We start from the raw sequence: 20413 nt of genomic DNA on the forward strand, positions 1-20413 counted from the left end.
AGAGAGAGAGAGAGAGAGAGAGAGAGAGAGAGACCCTTTGAGGCAAGAGGCGGAAACACGAATGCAGGGTTAGATTGGACCAAGAAACATTGAAATGAGTAGAAAATGAGATGAAGACGGAGGGCTAAGCAAAGAAGGAAAATAGAAGCTAAGAGGGAAGCTATAGGACTGGAAGATTTTAGACAACTTCTTAAAGTAACAACATTACTGTAAAAGTGATAATGACCAGAACGATAGCACAACGATAGAATGTATAATTGGATATAGGAAAGGAAAAGTACAGAACACCATTGTACTGTTACTTTACACATATATATGAACTATTCATATGGATATTTGCCATATATATATATATCGATACGACCACATGACCAATAATGATTGTGATGCAGTACATTTGTTGTACTGATTGTTATTACTCTGTTACAGTAGTATAATTGCCTTTGCAGTTTATCCTTCATATATATATATATATATATATATATATATATGGTGTATTTAGATAAGTTACACCACGAAGCCTTATTTCTTTAGTCCTTAAAATATATATGTTGATGCTGTAATTTATATAGTTTTATATCTAACTCCGCAAGTTGATAACTTTATTAATGCACAGCATTTACTCGATTAGTACACAAATTAATAAAACAAAATAAACAAATAACGTTTCTGTCTGTGATATTGATGATAGTTTTGTTAAGTATGTTCGGTATGCTAGAACGTCGAGAGTGCAGAAAGAGGGACCTTGCCGCAGTCGTTGGCCAATTCTAGAGTTTTCTAGTTTTCCCGTTTCGGAACAATTGAAACGGTAACGCTGACCTTCCGGTTACAAGTATGTTGTCCAAAGGGGTCCTATTTCTATCAGAAGATAGATCTCAACAGGTTTGTTTCTCTTTCATACTTCGTTGCATCTGCTGATTCTAAAGGTGGACGGGAACGTATTCACTTATACGAGGGTATATACATACAGGATGAGTGTGGCGCATTTACACCGATTGCGTCCATAAGAGAAATAGAGAAATAGTCGGAAACAAGTAAAAACCACTAGCGAATTCTCTGTTTGACATGAGCAAGATACATACAAGATTTTGTCCAAGGGGCGGAAGCTGTAAGGCACTCGATTGCCGACATCTCAATGCCTACAAATTTCGCGGATGTTCACCAAGCTAAAGGGTCCCTGAGAACGTTAGATCAGACCTCGAATTTATTAGTACCCCTAAAACGGCCTGGTTGCCTGAGGCCACCGATAATAATAGGTACAGAAATTGGTGAACTATCTAGTCAATTATTAATATAATTAATTAATTATAGTTTTCCGTAATACTTTTCCGTTAATGAGAATTTGTTGACAATACTCACACTAGTCATCATAATTTTGAGCAGTGATGGCCATAATTAGTATTTTGTTGCCGGCCAAATTAAATATTTGTATAATGTATGTAGAGTAGAGAAATGAGCGTGCAAATATCAAACAGCATTGACGTTATAGGAAAGGTAAGGGCTGTATATAAGTGTCTATATATATATATATACATTGAAATAAACAACGTTTAATAAAAATATATCCTAAATCGTGCGCGTCTAAATATATATTGAAACAAAGTGAGCATCATTTAGTGCACAGCGAATGTATCGTAAAGAGAAAGAGTTGTGTAACCATAGGCACGATGGCATAAGAGCTCACAATGATGATAATTGAAAAATCCTATGCAATAACATTGTAGACTAGCCCAGACAGGTGCCGGAGGGAAACAATTGACTGTGAAACCAAAAGTCCCCGATTGGTGACAGAACAAACTTTAAATTAAAAGGAAAAAAAGTAGAAGCCATAAAGTCGATGAAGGACACACAAGCAGTGAAATAACAGCAGAATATGAAATTTAACTGCGTTTCATTATTAACTACGGCATGTTTCCTGCGTAAGGACAAATTATACAACCTTAATCATGATCTATTCATTCGTGGTCGTCATTTTAAAAATAGGACTTAAAGTTTTGTTTATGACGATGATTAATACTGTCTAGAGGGGCAGACTTTCTTAGCACAGGGTGTGTAAAGCATCGCTGGCGCCCATTTCATAAAAATGTATTATCGATTTTGATGACTGGTATTGAGATGCGCAGTTGATTATGGTGACTCTCCGCAAATATGGCACAATTCTCGTTGAGTGAAAATCTCATCAAGACATTCGCCTGCAGATTAGGTCGGGTTGGTAGACCATGGACAAGCCATAGCATCGCAGTGGTAAGAAAGCGTGTGGATCCCGATCCAACAATCTCAACACGTGCTCATTGTGAAACAGTTGATATAACCATAAAAGTTCAGGACCATCACAAGCATTGCTGATCACATGTTGAAGCGTACAGCAGGTACTAGTGACCTTTTTGACCTCCGATAAAGTTTAGTTACAGCGATGTAGGTAAATTAAATTTTCACGTTTGGAAAACTTGCAGAAAACTTGAAAATGGAGATCAAGCGATCACTTCACTCACAGAAAGCCACGTTGGGGTACAACTTGTCTTTGGTAAACAGTCGCGTACAAATCTTAACTGTTTTATGACACAGTTAGAGATTTAACAAACGATTGAAAGAGTAATAAATAAGAAAAAAAAAAACTAGCCACCCTTATAGATAAACTAGTAAGCAAGCATGTGTCTAAGGCTCGGCATGTGTTATCTGTGTGGTTTTGCATCGCCCGAAAGATTCGAGCCATTCTAGATATAACACTAAGGAGACATGAGTTTTTGTCGAATACATCAGCGGCATGGAGTATACCCACCATCATCCTAACTTGTCACTTGACGAAAAACTAAAGTTAATTCTACAACTCTTGTGCTTCAGGTCGTGGATTGCTTTTAGCATTATATGTTATAGACGCCACAGGAACAAATCGAGAAATGCTATAGGATTTGGATGCACACTGGATGTTACCGCCCCGATCAGCTAGTCATAAGGGCAAACGTTTGAAATTGAAGATTAGTTCGCCCACCTTCTATGACGTAATCATCATCAGTAAAGCAAAACTCTATCGATAAGCTTGGATATTTCTGTTAAATGACGCTAATTGTTATTAGTGGGCCGTCGTATTGCCAACGGAATCGGTACCTGGTACACAGTGGATTTCTTGCCCCTGCCTACCAATTATGGCTAGAACTTACCTATAACCAATACAGGTTTCAACAGTTACTTTCGAATACGGCTCTCAAATGGGCACTTTGTCCAAACACAAGTTACCCTAATATCTATGAACACGAAAATGTTTTATGAAATTTAGTGTTTTTAAATATTTAGGTTGATAGGAAGTGCAGATCTCAGGACACACTATTTTGTCTGGCGGTACGCTGTGTGCCTTTAGTTATAGAAAAAAAAAAACATTTTAACAAACTATCATCGAAAAATAACCCATTTATTTCACCGTTCTACTATCGTAGATATGAATATGGTGTTCATAAAACCTTCTCAAGACAAATAATCGTTAAAACTGAAAGAGTAATTAAAAGGTCATACTTTTTTTTATTATGCTTGAATCAACGTAAATTATTATGTACATTTATATTTAATGGTCACTCGGCAATTATTAATGTCTAATGTTTATTGTATCATACATTTTTAAGCTGTTTAGTACATGACATCGATGTTGCAGAGGCATAACTGGAATCAGTTTATGACTAAATTGTTCTCGGAGGAAAATTTTTTTGGATGTTTTACCGTAGGCTGATCATGACTTTATCAAGCCTCACATGTTCAGTTTGCGAGAAATAGAAAAAGTACAATGTCTAACATTTTATCGCGGTTGTCAGGCATCAGTGTCAATTGCTTCCTTTTCTAGCCTGATTTACCGTAATAACGGTGGTGCAGTTGCTTAGTTCTCACTTTTTTGCTATCAGACCATTGGAATGTAACTCTTCTCGACGGGACGAGACGGTCGGAGATTGACGTCACGTTATTAACGCAATTATTTGCCCGTCTCAGAACAAAACCGCAACAAACTTGACAGGTTCCAGCGCATGGTTTTAGTCTGAACCCTATTCCCTCGTTGTTATTCTTAACGAAAATTCGTTATCGTTTTCAGGCAAACCTTCGAGAGAGCCAGCCCCGACTGGGCTGTACAGCAACCCTTCTGGGGGCTCGTTTAAAAAACTGAATGGGCAATATTAACTGGGTCCTAGTCCATGACGCAGTCGATGTTTGTTCGGTCTTTTCCAAACACTCTTAAGTTCAGTTTAAACATAAGTATGTTAGACGCTTTACTGCGGCTAAGCTTGAGAGTTCAACTTGTAGTTGAAATAAGTTCTGCCCAGGGCTATGGCATTCCAAACTCAGACATCATCAAAGTTATTGCACTCGTCTCTCTAGATACAAAATGGCCCTACGACTTTTTAATAATGCGTCTTAAAGGCACTAATTCGCTGTGCGAAAATGCATAATCCTTCTAAACTATAAAGATCTCGACGCCTAATTTCCCATATTTTTGACTATAATTTCCGATATTGTCAGGTTGTTAATAATAAACTTAACACACACTTTGCAGACGTCGGCTCTAGCACAGGATTAGCAGTTTCTTTTTTGATGAACGTACTGTTTTAAGTTTATGAAATATATAGTACGTGTTTAGCTCGGCTTGTTCTCAAGTTACCAGAGGGTATCATTCTATCGATAATGTTCTCCCGGTCACCGCCGTCGTCAGCGACTTTAAAAATTGCGCGATCACGCTTGTCACGTTCCAGTAGATCCGCTCTGCTACTCAATTATGTTCTCCCTGGTAAGGCTTAGTCACCTAGAGCATTCAAATATTTAGTGCGAGACATCGTGAAGCAGGTAAATAGATATCCAATCGGCCAATTATGTGAAAACACATGTAAATACTCTTAGCGGTTAGTAACATAAAGTGTTTGGTGGAATTTGATGGAACTGGAAAAATAGAGCGTCACAAAAATTGTGGTTCCGTGAATGAAGCAAAATGAAGTTCTAAATAACATCGAAAGAAGTGCGCTCAATCTACAACATTGTTAACCTTATTGTTATGATCTAATGCGATCGAGCACACAGCCAACGAGACCAGACCCGTGATAAGTGGATACGCTGTAGTTTGAAGTTACGTTGTAACTGCGCGCATTTCAGTAACAACTGGCATGACTTGGACAGATGGAAAATAAAATCCTTTTCATCAACTGGGGTTCTTCTCCACCATGTTTACTCATAAATAACTGTTACAGCTAATGAGAATAACTTTGTTTAAATCTAGTGATGTACTGGAGACCGTGTTAACGTTTTGACTACAAAGCTGCTATAAATGATAGGTTTCGAAATTTTCGCCTTAAGTCAGTCGTAGAAATAACTTTCGATCATTCATTATTGATGATTTCTGTGGAGCCTGAATCTAAATCTTTTCGTGGACAAACTAGAATGGGAATACTCGTCCATTTTAGTTTGTATTTACGCATGGAGCTAGAACACGATGGATAGACCTCGACGCTAGCGGCTAAAAGTTCCAGCGCTTCAACCGAGGAAATGAAGGGCGTATGTCAGGCTTTGCTGAATTTTGTTTGCCTTTATATCTCAAGTTTTACGTCCAATAGCGTCGTTCGGCATTGCATCTGGCTGCCAGGACAAAACGAAATTACCTCATGCTTAGGTTTGACCCTAAACCTAGGCATTTGAATCATGTATGTAAAACACCTACTCAACTAAGTAAAAGGCAAAAAATTGATTATTTTAAGCATATTGGCAACACCGTGTGAAAGTGTCTGTATCTATAACGACAATTTTCAAAGTTTATATATCACTAGGTTAGATTATAACGAGATGCACTTCTAACCTGAAACAACACTATCTTCTTTCGTCTATAGCGTATCGTTTGATAAATACGGCGAAGAAGCAGCGAGTTGCCTTTGTGTTTTTTTAGTAACATTGAAACATTTTAGCGTTTATAAAACGTGTTTAGCAAATTTTTTAAGCGACTGTGACGATTTCGAATCTACCTCTCAATAAGTGGATAAATACAATGGCTTTGACAATCTAAAACTGTTAAAAAACGAAGCGCTCTTCTGGAAATACAAATATTTAGCGGAAAACGTTTCCGTATTATTATTTAAGAACTGCCCCTATCTAGAATATTACGTGTTAAGTTACGTCTTAAAAGTATTTGTTGCTGACACTTGGATAGGATAGAAAATAGTACGTACTACCTCGCTAAAATACTTCATGAGGCTAAATCAGATTTTCTAGAATCTTTATTGTCATTGTAGGTTCATCAAATGTTTTATGCCTTCACAGTTCATTGAATTGGAAGTTTAGAGTGAGTCGAAATATATGCCGACTTCACGGTGAGGAAGCTACGGGCAACGAGTCTATCTAATTAAAGGTATTTCACCTGTTTTTCAAGGTAACCGTATTTCACAGATGTACACTCAAAGTAACTAAATACTTTTTAGGTATTATTAAATAAAAAAAATAGCAAAGTCAGCCTTTGTGTAATTTCGTAGGAATATCAACAAGCACACAAGGAACAAAGGGTTAAAGGTGCACTTGTTTGTTAGACCTTTATAGTATTCTTATATGCTTTGTATTGGGAACGAAAATATAAAACTTGTAAATATAATTCATTATTTTAGCCACCAAATATCCTTTCTCCAATACAAATTATATAATAACACATTCAAATAAATAATACATACTTCACCAGAGTTTGTTTCCAAAAAATGCGGCACATCATAAGACCTATAGACTGGTGAATTAGTCTAGTCTATTTGTCTCACGAAAATCATGCTGTTTAAGCGGAGACGTATCTTCTTCCACAATGTAAATGTATAAACACAAAAAATATTGCTTTTTTTTTTTTATATCATGATTTCGAAGTACTCCTATACATCATATAGTCTTCTATTAAGGCTGCGATTTGTCTGAGAACATGCACCGGTACGTAAGCTCTGTCTGTCCATGAGACAGAGAACGGGATGCTCCGCATTAATGGCAACGTCGGCGCTTGCCACGTTTTTGTAGGCTAGGTTCAGAACTGCATCTTTTTCATGGAATCATCTTACAATAGTGTCACCCCGTAATCGCTGAGCAACAATTGAGTGTAGTTTTGGCTTGAGGTATGTTAGTGTAAAACGCGTATCGAGAATATCTGATAGAGACCGGGCATGCGCTGACATTCTGTCATGTTTTTTTTTGCAGTATCAGTCTCAGACATTGAATCCAATCCATATGAGCGTGTACAGCTGTTATAGGTTTTCGTGAGTCGATGGCAGGGCAATGGCGTCAGAGACAGCTATGCGTTTTGGTGCTGCTGTCCGCAGGGATCTATGTGTTTTTGTTAAATCAATTCACAGATTCAATCCGAATGTGGACAACCAGAAACGCGGCTACGACCATCCTTGTATTAACACCAACTTATCCGCGACCGACCCAGATAGCCGATATGACCCGCTTATGCAATACACTGATGCATATCCCAGCACTCTTTTGGGTTGTTGTCGAAGACGCCTATAATAAAACTGAAAATGTAAGTCAATAATATTAAAAAAAAAATGCCGTTTAGCACAACCTGTTGTTTTTGTTGTCTTTTTGGTTTGATAGCACCATGCAAAAGCATCTAGCGCCTTGTAGGACAGATTGTTAGGTAAAACTAAATAGAATCTCCATTGATTTTTCGACACCAAGTAAAACCAACATTACACAGCGTCGTGTTTTTTTCCGTTCATTCCGACTACTGTTCAAGAGGACTTAAATGGGAGTCGTATGGGATATATTTAATAAATATAATCAGTTTTCTGTTTTCTAAAGTTTGTCCCAAATATTATGCGTATTATATATTAGTGCGGGGCAAAAATACCTGGACGATTATGGAGGGCACCGTGGAAAAGCCTGAGTAAGACATCTACTTGCACCAACCATATTCCCCAGACCTTGCGCCTACGCGTTATAATATTTGTCAACCCATAGGCAAAATAAAACAGTATCAATACATATGATTTTGCCTTTTTTCGAGATCACCATACTGGTATATTGGTACCTGTACAGCAAAGAAATCTAGGATTGAAAGGACTGCCCGAGCATGGTTTATTAGGCTCCATTACCATATCTTGAACTTGATGGATGCTTTCCGCTTCGATCGGCCACCCGAGGGCGACCAGGACCTTCGGTGGCAATGGCTCAACAAGATCGGCCATTTAATTCTCAATTATAGTTACGAATCTTGGGTTTTATTAAAATTAGGAGCCTGAGTGCCCAATAATTGAGCCTGAATAAAGTGCTTGGTTTGTCGTTACATTAAAAACCGTCATTGTCATTTAAGCAACTAGGTATCGCTATTTTGCTCCAAGTATCGATACGTGATAGATACCGAAATCAAGCCACAGATTTCGTATGTTATTACAGATAGCAGAACTACTTGAGTTTTGTAGTGTCCCCTTCGTTCATCTTGCCAAGAGGACCCCCAGAAATTTAACCGGACCATATAAAGGACGCGGCGTAACTAATCGCAACGAGGGATTACGATGGATTCGTGAAAACGTCCATACCGTTGTCAGCGACAATCGTTCCGCTGTTGTATATTTTGCCGACGATGACAACGCGTACGATATTCGACTTTTCGAAGAGATCCGGAAGACAGATCCGAATCGGGTGTCGATGTTTCCCGTTGGTACAATTGCGGGCACGGGAGTCTCCTCGCCAATCATCGATCAGGACGGCAGCCTTCTAGGCTTTTTCGATCCATATCCAGCAAAGCGCAAATATATGGTGGACATGGCTGGCTTTGCTGTCGGCCTAGAAATATTACTCAGATCAGGTGCAAAATTCGTATACAGGACTGGCGCCCTTGAGGATTATTTCCTACGTGATCTCCATTTTCAAGAAGAAGATATACAGTTTTTGGCTGACCGTTGCACGAGGATTTTGGCGTGGCACGTTAAGACCAGTGGGGGACCGTTCATAAAGCTTATAACATTGGCTGATAAATTGAAGCCATTTGTCAATAATACAAATTTATTCGAATTAGTTAGACTATACTCACCAGTGCCGCGATAACACTTACGTAGTTCTATGTTATACTGTAGATTATTCAAATAGTTGAGCATGAATTTCCCATGTAGTTAATGTGGTACTATATAGTATAAACATTTTTTTACAATTCATCCATACGAAACTCATAACTGACCCGACCCGTGCTTTCCCAACGAAAATCTGGGGATGCCGAGTACAGCTGCGTTCTAAATTATGTTTATATATTTTCATACATATATATATATTACATATCATTATATTAAACATACAATTACAAACGTTAATAGTATTATAATTTGTAATTATGTGTTTGAAGCAAATATTTTTGAACTTTTGTTATATTTTCTCGTTCAGTGTCACGTTGAAAATTATGGTCCGATTGAAACGGCTTCGGATTACTGGATTTGTTCAATGAGTTTGATTAGAGCACTTTCTTAAAATGCATATATTTTTCCTTTAATGAGTTATTATTGTTCTCCGTAATCTGCAGAGGGTTGTTTTCCGTGACACGACCTTTGGCCCTGTTACGTATCGGTCGTAACAAAAAGTAATTCTGAACTTGACAACGCCCCATAGTACTAAACCTTACTGCTTTTTGACAACCAGATTTTTATCGATCTTGATTACAACGTTCTTTAAGGTGAAGTTAAGGAACCTATTACCATTTTTGCAAGACGAACTTTTAATGTTTTCAATTATCGCTTTAATTTTCTTATCAACATTACTTCATATTCAGACAAAAAAAAAAAACTAACTCGATGTAGAAGCGAAGTATTTAGGTACGCCTGTACTTATCTGTAAAAAGTTGCATAGGGAAGAATTTCTACAATAATTGATAGATCGTATATAAAAGTCAGACTGAATGCCTTAGATCCTGAAACTACCGGAACTTCGCTACGAAGTAGAAACGGAAAGTTTTCCACGATGTAGTCGATCAATAGGAACGTTTCAATTTAGAACGAGCCACATCTGCACGTGGCAAGTATTTATTGTTTACTTACAGTCAGTGCTCTACTGTCAGTGGTTGTTTGTACGTCCCGCATTTGTGGGCTCATCGAAGAAAAACAATATTCGGTATTTTTCTGCGATGCAGTGATATATAGCTTACACTAATAGCATTACGGATAGTGTTTAGGGGTACGGGCAAGGTGTACGATGATTAAGAACTGGTCGGTTATATTTCATTCCAATGAGCAATTCTGCGGCAATACTGCTGCGGTAGTAACGATAACATTAAGGAAACTAATACACGTTGTCCACGTCAGACATTGATATATTGGATTATGAGACAAATATTGTACCACTTATTATTTCGTTCGCTCGGAACGAGACAGACGCCCGGTATCTGTCGAAGCGCGCAGTATAAATTGATCTTTCAAAAAGGCTACTTGGATTGCGTTGGATTTAAAGTTTGGCGGGCTCCCTTTCAAAACTGTTTTGGATTGCGGCATCGTTTCAATAATTATTAGAGAAAAAATAAACTAAAATAGCTATTAAAAAATAATTTGCTTTCGGAGCGCTTACGCCATGAGGGTAATAGCGGCATTTTCGACATTGGCCTTTTTACTGTTTTCATGGTGAAGGAAAGGTGGCTAGGAGATAAGGATTGTGCGTGAAATTAAGAAGAGATAAGCGGTACTTGGCAGCATTTTCAGGAACTGGTTATACAGTTCAGAGCAGGAAAACTGGGTCCCACGTACAACGTACGCTCCAAATGTCGGCTTGAAGTAGGCAACAATGGAAAGCGAGGTTCTATAACGCTAGAATAAGGCCTAATAAGTTCAGAGGATTTCTACATAGCTAGGAAGTATCTTACACACAAATGCCGTGCAGAGGAAAGTCACGAAGTCCCAATACAATTCTCTTAAATACATCGGTATCAGTACTTGCTCGGCAAAGACAATAATTTATGCACAAGATCGGTATGTACTATAAACCTTTTAAACACCGATATGACGAGTACGAACTACGATTTAACTAAACACGCCACGCTGAATTCAGCAAGAAACGATGGGGTATAGAAATCTGGCATTTGGCCGTCACACGACTGAAAACTCTGATAAGCATTGAATGGGAACTATCTTGCGCATGTGTCATAACCCAGGCTTTACTATTATAACTCGACAAAGTTGACAACCGTTCGATAGTGCAGTACCGCATGAAAAGTAAACTAGAAGAAAAGCAGTCTAAAAATGATCCGCCTATTAAGAACGCGTTTCCATTTGCTCTCCACGATAGACCTAATTATTCCTTTTCAACAAGTGTTGCACTTTGACCGCCCTGGGATTATTAAACGTACAAATTTGTTTTTGTATTTTCGTAGGATTTCCCCACATTATGAGATCATACCCTAGCAAGGACATAATGGTCTTCAACTGGCCGCTGAAGCTATAAATTGAAATAGAAAAAAACTAACTATACAGTGATTCTGTTTCTTATTATATATATCACTTCATCAGATTTTTAGATTCGCCTATCGTGCATTCTGCAGTGCCACTATTTACTTATGTACTATTGTGGGTAATTTATTTGCTGTTTATAGCATCTTCTCTATGAGAGTAAGCTAACTACAGATTGTGACAGGTGGCTAATAATCCCAAAAATGACCGGCATTAACTTATCTATCCACCACCCGTTCTAGGAGAACAGCGTAATCCAATATTTGTAGCCAACTGAGCGCAATACTATCGCATATAAACTATCAATACTAACTTCTTTATTCTAAAATTCAGCAGGACACTTTGACGGTAGAATAAATTACGTTAACCAATATTAGTCACCTAAACAGATAATATCTACGTAAAATTCATAACACCTATTTAAGGCTCGTGTGTTACTTGTGCTTCTGTAATAATTTTCTGTCCGGTTTTTCGCAATCGACGTACTTTCTGAACAGATCACACGTAGATATATAGGAAGGCACGGATGATGACTTATTTTGTAAAAAGGCCGGAAAACGTTTTGAACAAAGTTAGTCCGCATACGTTTAAGGCTATCGACATTGAACGGCTAAGGTGTCGACGATACTTCGTGAATATGAAGTTTCAGAACCAGTACTTTTCGGCAAATCCAGGACTCAAGAGAATGCTCAAGCGTTCAACTAACTTGGCGGTACAGATCAATGACGGAAAAGTTTTGGAAGATATCGGTTCTTTTTATGTGGTTTTATTAGTCCAAGTAGAAACTAATTTACAAGCAGTTTGTACCATACTTGTATGTTTATCAGGGTTAAAGTATTTTTTGCCGATCCTTCGTCTAAAGTGCTTCACAACTTTCGGCCTCATTTGTTTTTTTCAAGGCTTCTTTGTTGAAAAGCGTGTTGATTTTCGTTGGAGTTGGAATACTTCAGCAGGGGGAAGGCCTATCTGGTACTAAAATCGAAAACTCATAGAGCACGTTTTAAACACCAACCTGTATATTATCGTCAAAAGCAAAGCTTGGCAGATTCATGGGAAACGCGATCTAAAATAAAATTTGTGTGAATACATTTTCGCTGCACAGCTTCCACCGTTGTGGTAAACATGGTAATATCAGACTTTTCGCCGATGTTTTTGACTGGAAACTTGAAAAATTGTCCTCATTTATCCCCAACAGCAACAGTTGCTTCAAGTGTATTCAACTTGACCGATTATTTAAGCAAATCGTAACTTTAGATGAAAGTAAATATTATGAAAACTACTAACCATGAAACTTCGGTGTGGTTTTAATTTCGATTTTCGATAGAAAATCAGATAAATTACCAGCAAGAATATCTATTCAGAACACTTCATTTAGACAATATTATTTTCGGCAAAACTATTCAGAAACATAATGATGTTTAGGGCAGATTGACGAATCATTTGAAGGTAGAATTTAAGTAGACTGAGGTCAGGTTTTTAGGGTTCAGCGGGGACAGAAGAACACGCCTCATTTAAACCAAAGTGATCTGTAAAATCCCTGCTCTGAATAATGTCTTCAAATTTTTATTGGGCATCGTTACCCACTGTTATGCAGCTTTTGTTGGTGGTTCCAAGTAAATATGAGTCCCGTTACACGAACCGAAATTTTATGAAGCTTTACGAAAAGACGTCATCGACTGACTTGAACGAAGAGACACGAAAGTTAACTATCTTTATTTATATGGATTTATAATTTACGCACTATATTATACATCTATCGATTTCTCTGGCGTCAGCTGCGAGCCTACATGGCTTAAAGGCCGTCATCTGCTCTAGTAAATAAAAAACCGTTTAGCAGGCCATCCGGTTACTGGGCAAAACAGAGCAGGGGCATGCCCAAAGAGAACACCTGCGCTCTTATACTTGTGTATCAATCAACGATTCAAAAAATATACCAGTGAAATATTTACAACACTTGAGCGTAATCAGTCCTTCTTGAAAACATTTATACTTAAAGAATAATTTGCAAAATGCAGGTAACGGTTAGCTACTTTACGCACTTACAGGTTATAAGCTGGGCCACTGAAAAAATATAAAAAAAAAACACTTTAACAAAGACGCCTTTCGACGACGGATCAACTCTCGCAGGAACTCAAAGAGGATCTGAAGGTGATTATAGAGGATATCGAACAAGATCTGCGCGGTAACTTGTAAGATCACACACTGTCTTCCATTACCAGTGATATTAGGGTTTATGTACCAATAAATAGTACTCTGAACGCATAGCAGAGTTTCTAAAAACTGAAAAATGTTACGCCAATGTCTCATTGAATGATTTAATATTGCCGTACTAACCTATGCAAAACTTTTCCCTTATGGTGGAACAGTATGCCATTCGCGAACCGTATGGTAGTCCCACAATCAAAGGTACTAAAAACTTTGCGTTGAACTCAAATAGGCTCCGTCCAAATAAAAAAAAAGTGCTATAGATGATACGTATAGAAGATCGGTATGATTTGACAAGTGCTACAGATTACAAAGCGTCCAGATTACATAATAGGATTTTAGTCAACGTCTACGAACGGACTAATGGTAGTCGTTTAAAACGACCTTGCTTTTTCTCTCATGGGGCACTATCCTATTTAGCTTACCACGTACAGCCACTACGGTTAATAGTTCCGTGCTGCACGCACAGCGTACGAATCATGTTTATTGCACAGATAATTACTTTTCAAGCGTACCTATATGCACATTGTAATAACCACTGTTCGATTAGTGCATACCGCCATGCATCTGCGAACACAACGACAACGCTTCTCTCCAGTAGCCTACATTTATTTCTTTTCATCTATTAAAACCAGGTCTACAAATAATCTGAGCCTCTGCATAACGCGATATATAGATTAGGTTTTAAAAAATATACTTTCGAAAACTCGGAGCTAGGGTGTTTTTCGTCGCATCTTTCGCGACGTAAACTGTTTTGTCAAGTAGGTACCTTTTAAAATATAAATGTAGTTAGTGTATGTAAAAACAATATGAGTCAAACTAGTTTGTTAGAGCTCGTGCTCAGGTCAGCAGCAAAACGACAGCAGAAAAAGGTAGAAGGCGGTACAAGTCTGTTCTTGTTACGGACGCATTTAGGAGGGAGACATCTTCGGGCCTTACATAGGCATGCATACCTAAATAAATGGTATAGCCGATTAGTAGAAGGTGAAACAATCTGACATCTACATATTCTTCTCAACAACAGCTTCTTCCCGCAATGCGACCCTTGCTTGTGGCAGCCATGTCATACCATAGTTGCACTATAAAGATCCTATATTCCAAAGATCCGTGTAGGTAAACAGCTGTGCAGGTGAAATTTCTGTGTTGCCCGTATACTTTAAGTTATTCTATATCCACCACTGTTTGTATCATTGGTTATCTAATCGATCTAGTCAATATTCGCCCCTTGTTTTCTGGAAGTAACAATGTGCGGATTGTGCTTGAGGTATGTTTGGAGCAGGGTTGGGCAGTCGGTCATAACTCCGGTTGCTCCTAGTTCATAGCCGCGGGCAAATCCTTCCTTATCATTGAACACCCAAAAAAATACCTGAAAAACACGGCAAAGTTGAACGTCGCTTAAGTGGAAAACTATAAAAATAGCTGCATTGAGTATTGTGTCGATGCTCACCTGAATGCCTCGTTTTCTGAGGTGATCAAAAATGAATGGCCTCATCAAAATGAGATCAATCACCTTCAGCGCCACCCAGTAGAGACGATTGGAAATAGCCGCTTGTCTGAAATCGAAGTGAGACATTATCGAGGCGTCACTTAGCTTGCCCATGTATATAAATGATCCTAAGCTATCGCGTTTAGTTTCTGGTACACGGTCTACTTAGATTTCTTCATCATTACGTATTAATCATATGACGCCCATCTGATGCAACCATCTTCGAAACGTTACGGCGCAGTAATTATACTCACCTGAATTCAGAGTTTCGTTCTAGTGCTATAGGATGGAGTATCGCAAGACAAGTTTCACGAAGTGGAACAAATGGAAGTAGTCCCGTCCAAGCAAAAAACGCAAGTAAAGCAACGCGCGCGGCCGAAAAAAAAATCGGAATAGACGGATTCTGGAACGTGCGTACAGCGCAGTATGATTAGAATAAGGATAACTTTAAAGGATCTACTGAGAGCGGACTATAGTTTCCAAAGCGGCCTTCTGCTCACGTACGTGCGTACGTACGTACGACTACGTAGAGCGTGATTATTTTTTCCGGCTAGTAATTTAAATTTAACTACGACTTGCTTGAACAAATGTCGACATATTCTAGAAGAATGATACAAAAACGCTGCGAACACTATTTGTATTTGCGGACTATTTCTACTTGTAGTTAGTGTTCCGCTCTGCGTTGCACGAGGGCTGGGAGAGTAGGATTAGATTGGCGCAAAGCAAAGCATCGCCAAGATTAGCGCGTACCCGTTTGTAGCACTTTTGCGTGACGGTATAGGAAATATTTCCCCACACAGTGAGCTCCTGCCGACCGAACTCCTCGATGAGCGAATGGACCGCTTCGATTAACTCATCGTCGTTGTCTTTGATGTCGATGTTCATGGGAATGGTTGGGAATCTGAATAGGGTAAAGGTCAATTATATTGTGAAAATCCATTCTTACGTAAGCGTAATTTAATCGACATGATATACGTGCGTATTTGTGACCTGTGGCCTTCTTTTGACCGTTACATCCTTAACGACGTTTAAAGTGATTTGCACTTTTGTGATTTGAAAATCATTTCTAAGTTAGTAACTTAATGGCCTTCTGGGCTCCCCTGTTGGACTACACCAACCGTTCAAAGACATCCCTCAGAAGTGGAATCCGCCGGTCAATACCCTCGCGCATCGGATTGCAGGGTTTACCGTCCATAAATTCAACATCCAATGACGAGCAAAGTGGTGGAAAGTCCTACAAAAAAATAATCAGGAGACTATTTAGGATTCATGTCACAAGGCGCAGGACACAAATAACTGTGGCCTGATAAAAGTATCCATTTAAAAGAGAACGCAAAACCACTTTTATCTAAGTAAGCTTAATTGACGACTGAGCAAAACACCAGTTCGCTAAAATTTTATTAGGAAATGATGTAAGCTTGATATGTTAGACCTTATATGTTACCTTATAGTTGAGCTGGTTAATATTCTTATCAATACCGGTTGTTCGAAGGAGCGAAAGATCATGATTAACGACTACCTGTAACAAGAAGAATTATTATCAGGTAAGAACATAATTATCATGAACTAAAGTTCAACATCTCGACGCATATTTAGAAGGGAAGAATTCGAAGAAAAGTAAATTAGATATATCCGAAAACTATATATACTAACGAGACATCTTTTATACGGTGACTCTATCGTAGCTGCGTAATTGTATCGTCAGTATTTGGATGAAGTCGACGAATTTCGACTGTTACTTACGGGGTCGAACCCTATATATGATTATACCCCCCTATATGTGATTACTTCAAACGAACGGGCTAAATTCACAATGCACCCGGCAATGAAATGCAATTATAAATAACAGTAGCAACAATACGATATGGTTGTGGACAATTCTGGGTCGTCTTCAGGTAGCTGAAATAAACATTGAACCTGTTTATCTAGGGTGAGGTGGACATCAATCTCAAGCATATCCGTGCCGCAGTCATGTACCGCATGCTCGAATGCTTCCATTGTATTCTCCAGTCGTTCGAAGGCACCTAAAATATGACAGAGAAATGAGACATCGACCAGTAGCTCGGCTGTGCTGCACTATTCAGCTAACAGCTGTTTATACACAAAGTTCTAACAAACTTCACGTAAGTTAACTGGCCACTATTGTACAGGCACTAAGCTCAAGGACCAGAAGGACCTTTCGATTTCGTGGCCTTCAGACTCACAAATTAGATAACTGAGTTTTTACTCATTCCGAAGAATCGCATATTTTGCCATGTATTCAAGTTTCAAGCACATGCTAGAACATACGCATATGTGCCATTTAGATGTGGACTCACCTCCACGATGACTGATGTGGACACATGTGAACTTAGGTTTCTTTTTCTTATGTAGAATTGACGGATTTTTGAGCAAAACGATTGACACGAATATGTAGGTGAGCACCAGCATGACCCAGCAACAGCATCCTAGTGCCGATCCTTTAGCAACCAAGGTTTCCGACTCCATCGTATAACAGCAGTTTGTTGGCCCTGCAAAAAATACAAGGTGATGCCTACGAGCGCCACAATCAGTGTTTCACGAAAAGCTAAGTCATGAAGTTGAAAACTTACCCTATTACAGGCTATTACCTCGTTTTTCTTATCTATTTATTTCGCGTGGAACCGTGGTTATCCAGTTCATCTTATAGCGATACGCTGTAACGGCCATTGATAGGTATAGCCCAATGTACATTTAACAAACAATTGATCCATGACTCTCACTTTGCCCCATTAATTGCACCTAAGGACACAACTTATGGCAGGAGACATCATGACTTTCACGTTTCTTTCCGGAAACCACTTGCTGAATCCGACGTTGTCAATGCCGTTTACTGTTCGAAAGAAGCGAGGTCCTTTCGCTGTATTTCGTGCATTGGCCCCTGCCTCCTAAAATCTATTTGAAGGGTTAATTAAACTTTCCATCCGTTGAACATTAGATACATTTATAATGTGCCATTTTAAGCCTATTTTTACTGATTACATGTGAATATTTTGTGTAAACGGATAATAGCCGGACACTCATCGACACGTTTTACTGTACGTCATACGCAGCAATTGGACATTATCAAGCGCAAAGGCTCCTTTCGAATGACAACAAACTCCAATAGCGTGATAAAATAATATAAATTTGGAAAGCATGCCAGCACAAACACGAAGCTAACTTTTTACACTCCCTAACGCCGGTCCAACGCATCCTGTCAGCTATAGTAATATTAGAATGAATGCGATCGTATGTTTTTTTCTGCGCTAGTTTCTCCTACCTGTTGCGTGACCAGTAACCCGTTACGCTGCTGTCACAAATTCAACTAATATGGCCTCTATACGCACTTGGTAGTAGATTTAATATATAAAACATACTTCTATTGCCATTGCACCTGTTCACGCGATAACTTGACACAACGTGCATATCGTGCAGGATATGCCACACGTGAAACGGCCCAGCATGCTATGACTAGTCTAAATATCTCTCCCGGTTGTATGCACCGAACGGACGATAGCAGGAGCGAGTAGGACCAAACGTGCAATTCAAATTAGGAAGAATTGAAAATAATGAAAAACGTTCGTTGTGCTGTCGTGACGGGTAACAGACGCGATTTCGCGGTCGATACCCACGACTCTCTGGTGATTAATATATTACATATGATGCAACATAATACGATTCAAGGGAAGTCTGTGCAGAGAGGATTTAATGTAGTAATACAACCTCAAGGAGCAGCGATCTTTACGAATGTCAAAAAAAAAAAAAATGAGATAATAGAGCGCTTACGCTTGAATTTAGTTTCAGGTCGGCCTTTTGGACGGAGTACTGAAACAAATAAAGATTATATAATTTATTATCTTTTATTATTAATATATCAAAAAAGAATTGGTGAAAACAAGAGTGTGAGCATCTGTGAAAATTAGCATGGGTCAACAAAATAGCGTTACGGTTGCTTCATTCCGTAAAAGACAAAGTCTGCGTTTCATTTTCCCAAAACAAAAGACTATAAAAGCGGTGATGTTTTTCGGAGTGCACGGTTATTCTACTTTAAGTATGAAAAAAAAAACAAAATAAATTAAAAATAAATATCAAGTTAACAATATGTTTTTTGCTAAGGGTAGGCATTGTCAACAAAGTGCATGTTGTACATGCACAACAGTACAATAAGGTTGTACGTTCTGATTCGTCTGGATTTTCTTTCGAGGCTACATTCGAAAACAATTTAGCAGCTTGATAAAGCGAAATTCAGCTCTTTTCATTCCCCTAAGTGGACTGTGTTGAGTGGCCTGATTATAAAGTATTGAATTAAATAGCAGCCTAAAGTTGATTAAGAAGAAGACTGATGAAGACAAAGAAAATGGATCGTTTTTGAGTCTCTAATCGTTCTAAGGCATACATTAAAACAGATTGGTAAATCGTCAAAATAACTCTATGTAGTAAAAGAGTGTAATGGTCGATGAGTAAATATGAGGCTCAACTATGAAGAGTTATGTGTAACTCATTCTTGACGAAACATATGATTTAGTTCGCTTCATTAACCTGCTATCTGTACCACTAGCATAGTTAAGCTTAACTATGAGCTTCCGGCGAGCTACCCCACTATGACTGATGGAAGTACCCCCGTCATCAGAAATAGGACTAACGCTACGAGACTGAGATACAGAGCTATCCAATAAAAATGGGCTTAGATTGCCGTGTCAAACTACTTCGATGATAACTTCACAAGTGATTGACAATAAATAGGGTAGAAATAAAGATGCGGCAATTCGTTTCCAGATTATTTATGGTTAGTGGCTTAGATTGGTGAAAGTAAAGGGTGAACCCTTTATCAAAATTCAAGATACAGTTAATTCATATTCTAAGAAGTAAGTACGAGTTAGTAGTAATACCGATCGTTCGATAATTTTATTAGTGATAGTTGATGGTGTAATGTCAAGTATGGAAACCGGAGTTTTTAAGGACCTTACGATAACAATGCTTAATTTAAAAATTCAAGATTTACATACAACTAATTAGTAAGTCTCTCAAAATACTATCTTAAATGTCATGATGATGGAAACGGTTAAAACTGCTGGTGTTTGAACCTATTCCGACTGAAGAATATCTGAGTCCGTTCTTGTTGAATTTAATTTTTCCTCCATGATGTACATTTCACAGCATTTATAGCCAAAATATATCTATGGCATGTGATGTAGCGTAATACAGTGCTAAATGACCGACGAGGAAAACCTTTTCAGTGTCAATGTTCTCGATAAAAACACACTGCCTGTAACGCAATAGGACCTACATCACCAGGTCGATCTTTACAAATCCT

At 38.5% G+C, this 20413-nt stretch overlaps 2 protein-coding genes across 10 annotated transcripts; one reads left to right on the plus strand and one right to left on the minus strand.

The window, feature by feature from the left end:
• The first annotated feature begins 6 nt into the window (after window positions 1-6).
• LOC111264355 (galactosylgalactosylxylosylprotein 3-beta-glucuronosyltransferase P) lies at window positions 7-14286 on the plus strand. Of its 6 annotated transcripts, none has more exons than XM_086970056.1 (4): window positions 7-2369; window positions 2842-4762; window positions 6277-7507; window positions 8383-14286. In XM_086970056.1, the coding sequence occupies exons 3-4, from the start codon at window positions 7247-7249 to the stop codon at window positions 9031-9033; spliced, it is 912 nt and encodes a 303-aa protein (XP_086826182.1). In that variant the 5' UTR covers window positions 7-2369; window positions 2842-4762; window positions 6277-7246; the 3' UTR covers window positions 9034-14286. The 6 variants fall into 6 exon arrangements, with proteins under 6 accessions (XP_086826182.1, XP_022695910.1, XP_022695912.1 ...); XM_022840177.2 differs by lacking the exons at window positions 7-2369; window positions 2842-4762 and adding an exon at window positions 4770-5666 and having other exon boundaries at window positions 6277-6385; window positions 7180-7507; XM_022840174.2 differs by lacking the exons at window positions 7-2369; window positions 2842-4762 and adding an exon at window positions 4770-5666 and having other exon boundaries at window positions 6277-6364; window positions 7180-7507.
• Window positions 14202-18537, minus strand: LOC111264358 (lysophospholipase D GDPD1). 4 transcript variants are annotated; one of them, XM_022840194.2, is made up of 9 exons: window positions 18380-18537; window positions 17418-17609; window positions 17017-17123; window positions 16544-16618; window positions 16218-16333; window positions 15850-16000; window positions 15354-15502; window positions 15061-15166; window positions 14202-14979 (listed from the first exon to the last, which is right to left on the minus strand). In XM_022840194.2, exons 2-9 carry the CDS (start codon window positions 17584-17586, stop codon window positions 14821-14823), a joined length of 1032 nt encoding a protein of 343 aa, XP_022695929.1. In that variant the 5' UTR covers window positions 17587-17609; window positions 18380-18537; the 3' UTR covers window positions 14202-14820. The 4 variants fall into 4 exon arrangements, with proteins under 4 accessions (XP_022695929.1, XP_022695931.1, XP_086826181.1 ...); XM_022840196.2 differs by lacking the exon at window positions 18380-18537 and adding an exon at window positions 18281-18349; XM_086970055.1 differs by lacking the exon at window positions 18380-18537 and adding an exon at window positions 17841-17865.
• Window positions 18538-20413: the final 1876 nt, after the last annotated feature.

The sequence above is a fragment of the Varroa jacobsoni genome, unplaced genomic scaffold, assembly GCF_002532875.2.
Source record: "Varroa jacobsoni isolate VJ856 unplaced genomic scaffold, vjacob_1.0 scaffold_850, whole genome shotgun sequence".
NCBI classification, from domain to species: Eukaryota; Metazoa; Arthropoda; class Arachnida; order Mesostigmata; family Varroidae; genus Varroa; species Varroa jacobsoni.

What these genes read in the sequence shown, in the direction of transcription:
- LOC111264355 (XM_022840175.2), top strand. Translation starts at nt 7,247, where the DNA reads ATGGCAGGGCAATGGCGTCAGAGACAGCTATGCGTTTTGGTGCTGCTG. An exon ending in CCTATAATAAAACTGAAAAT is followed by an intron (nt 7,508 to 8,382) that starts GTAAGTCAATAA and finishes ATGTTATTACAG; the next exon opens with ATAGCAGAACTACTTGAGTT.
- LOC111264358 (XM_086970055.1), bottom strand. An exon ending in GAACGAAACTCTGAATTCAG is followed by an intron (nt 15,167 to 15,353) that starts GTGAGTATAATT and finishes CTTCGATTTCAG; the next exon opens with ACAAGCGGCTATTTCCAATC. An exon ending in TCAGAAAACGAGGCATTCAG is followed by an intron (nt 14,980 to 15,060) that starts GTGAGCATCGAC and finishes CGTGTTTTTCAG; the next exon opens with GTATTTTTTTGGGTGTTCAA.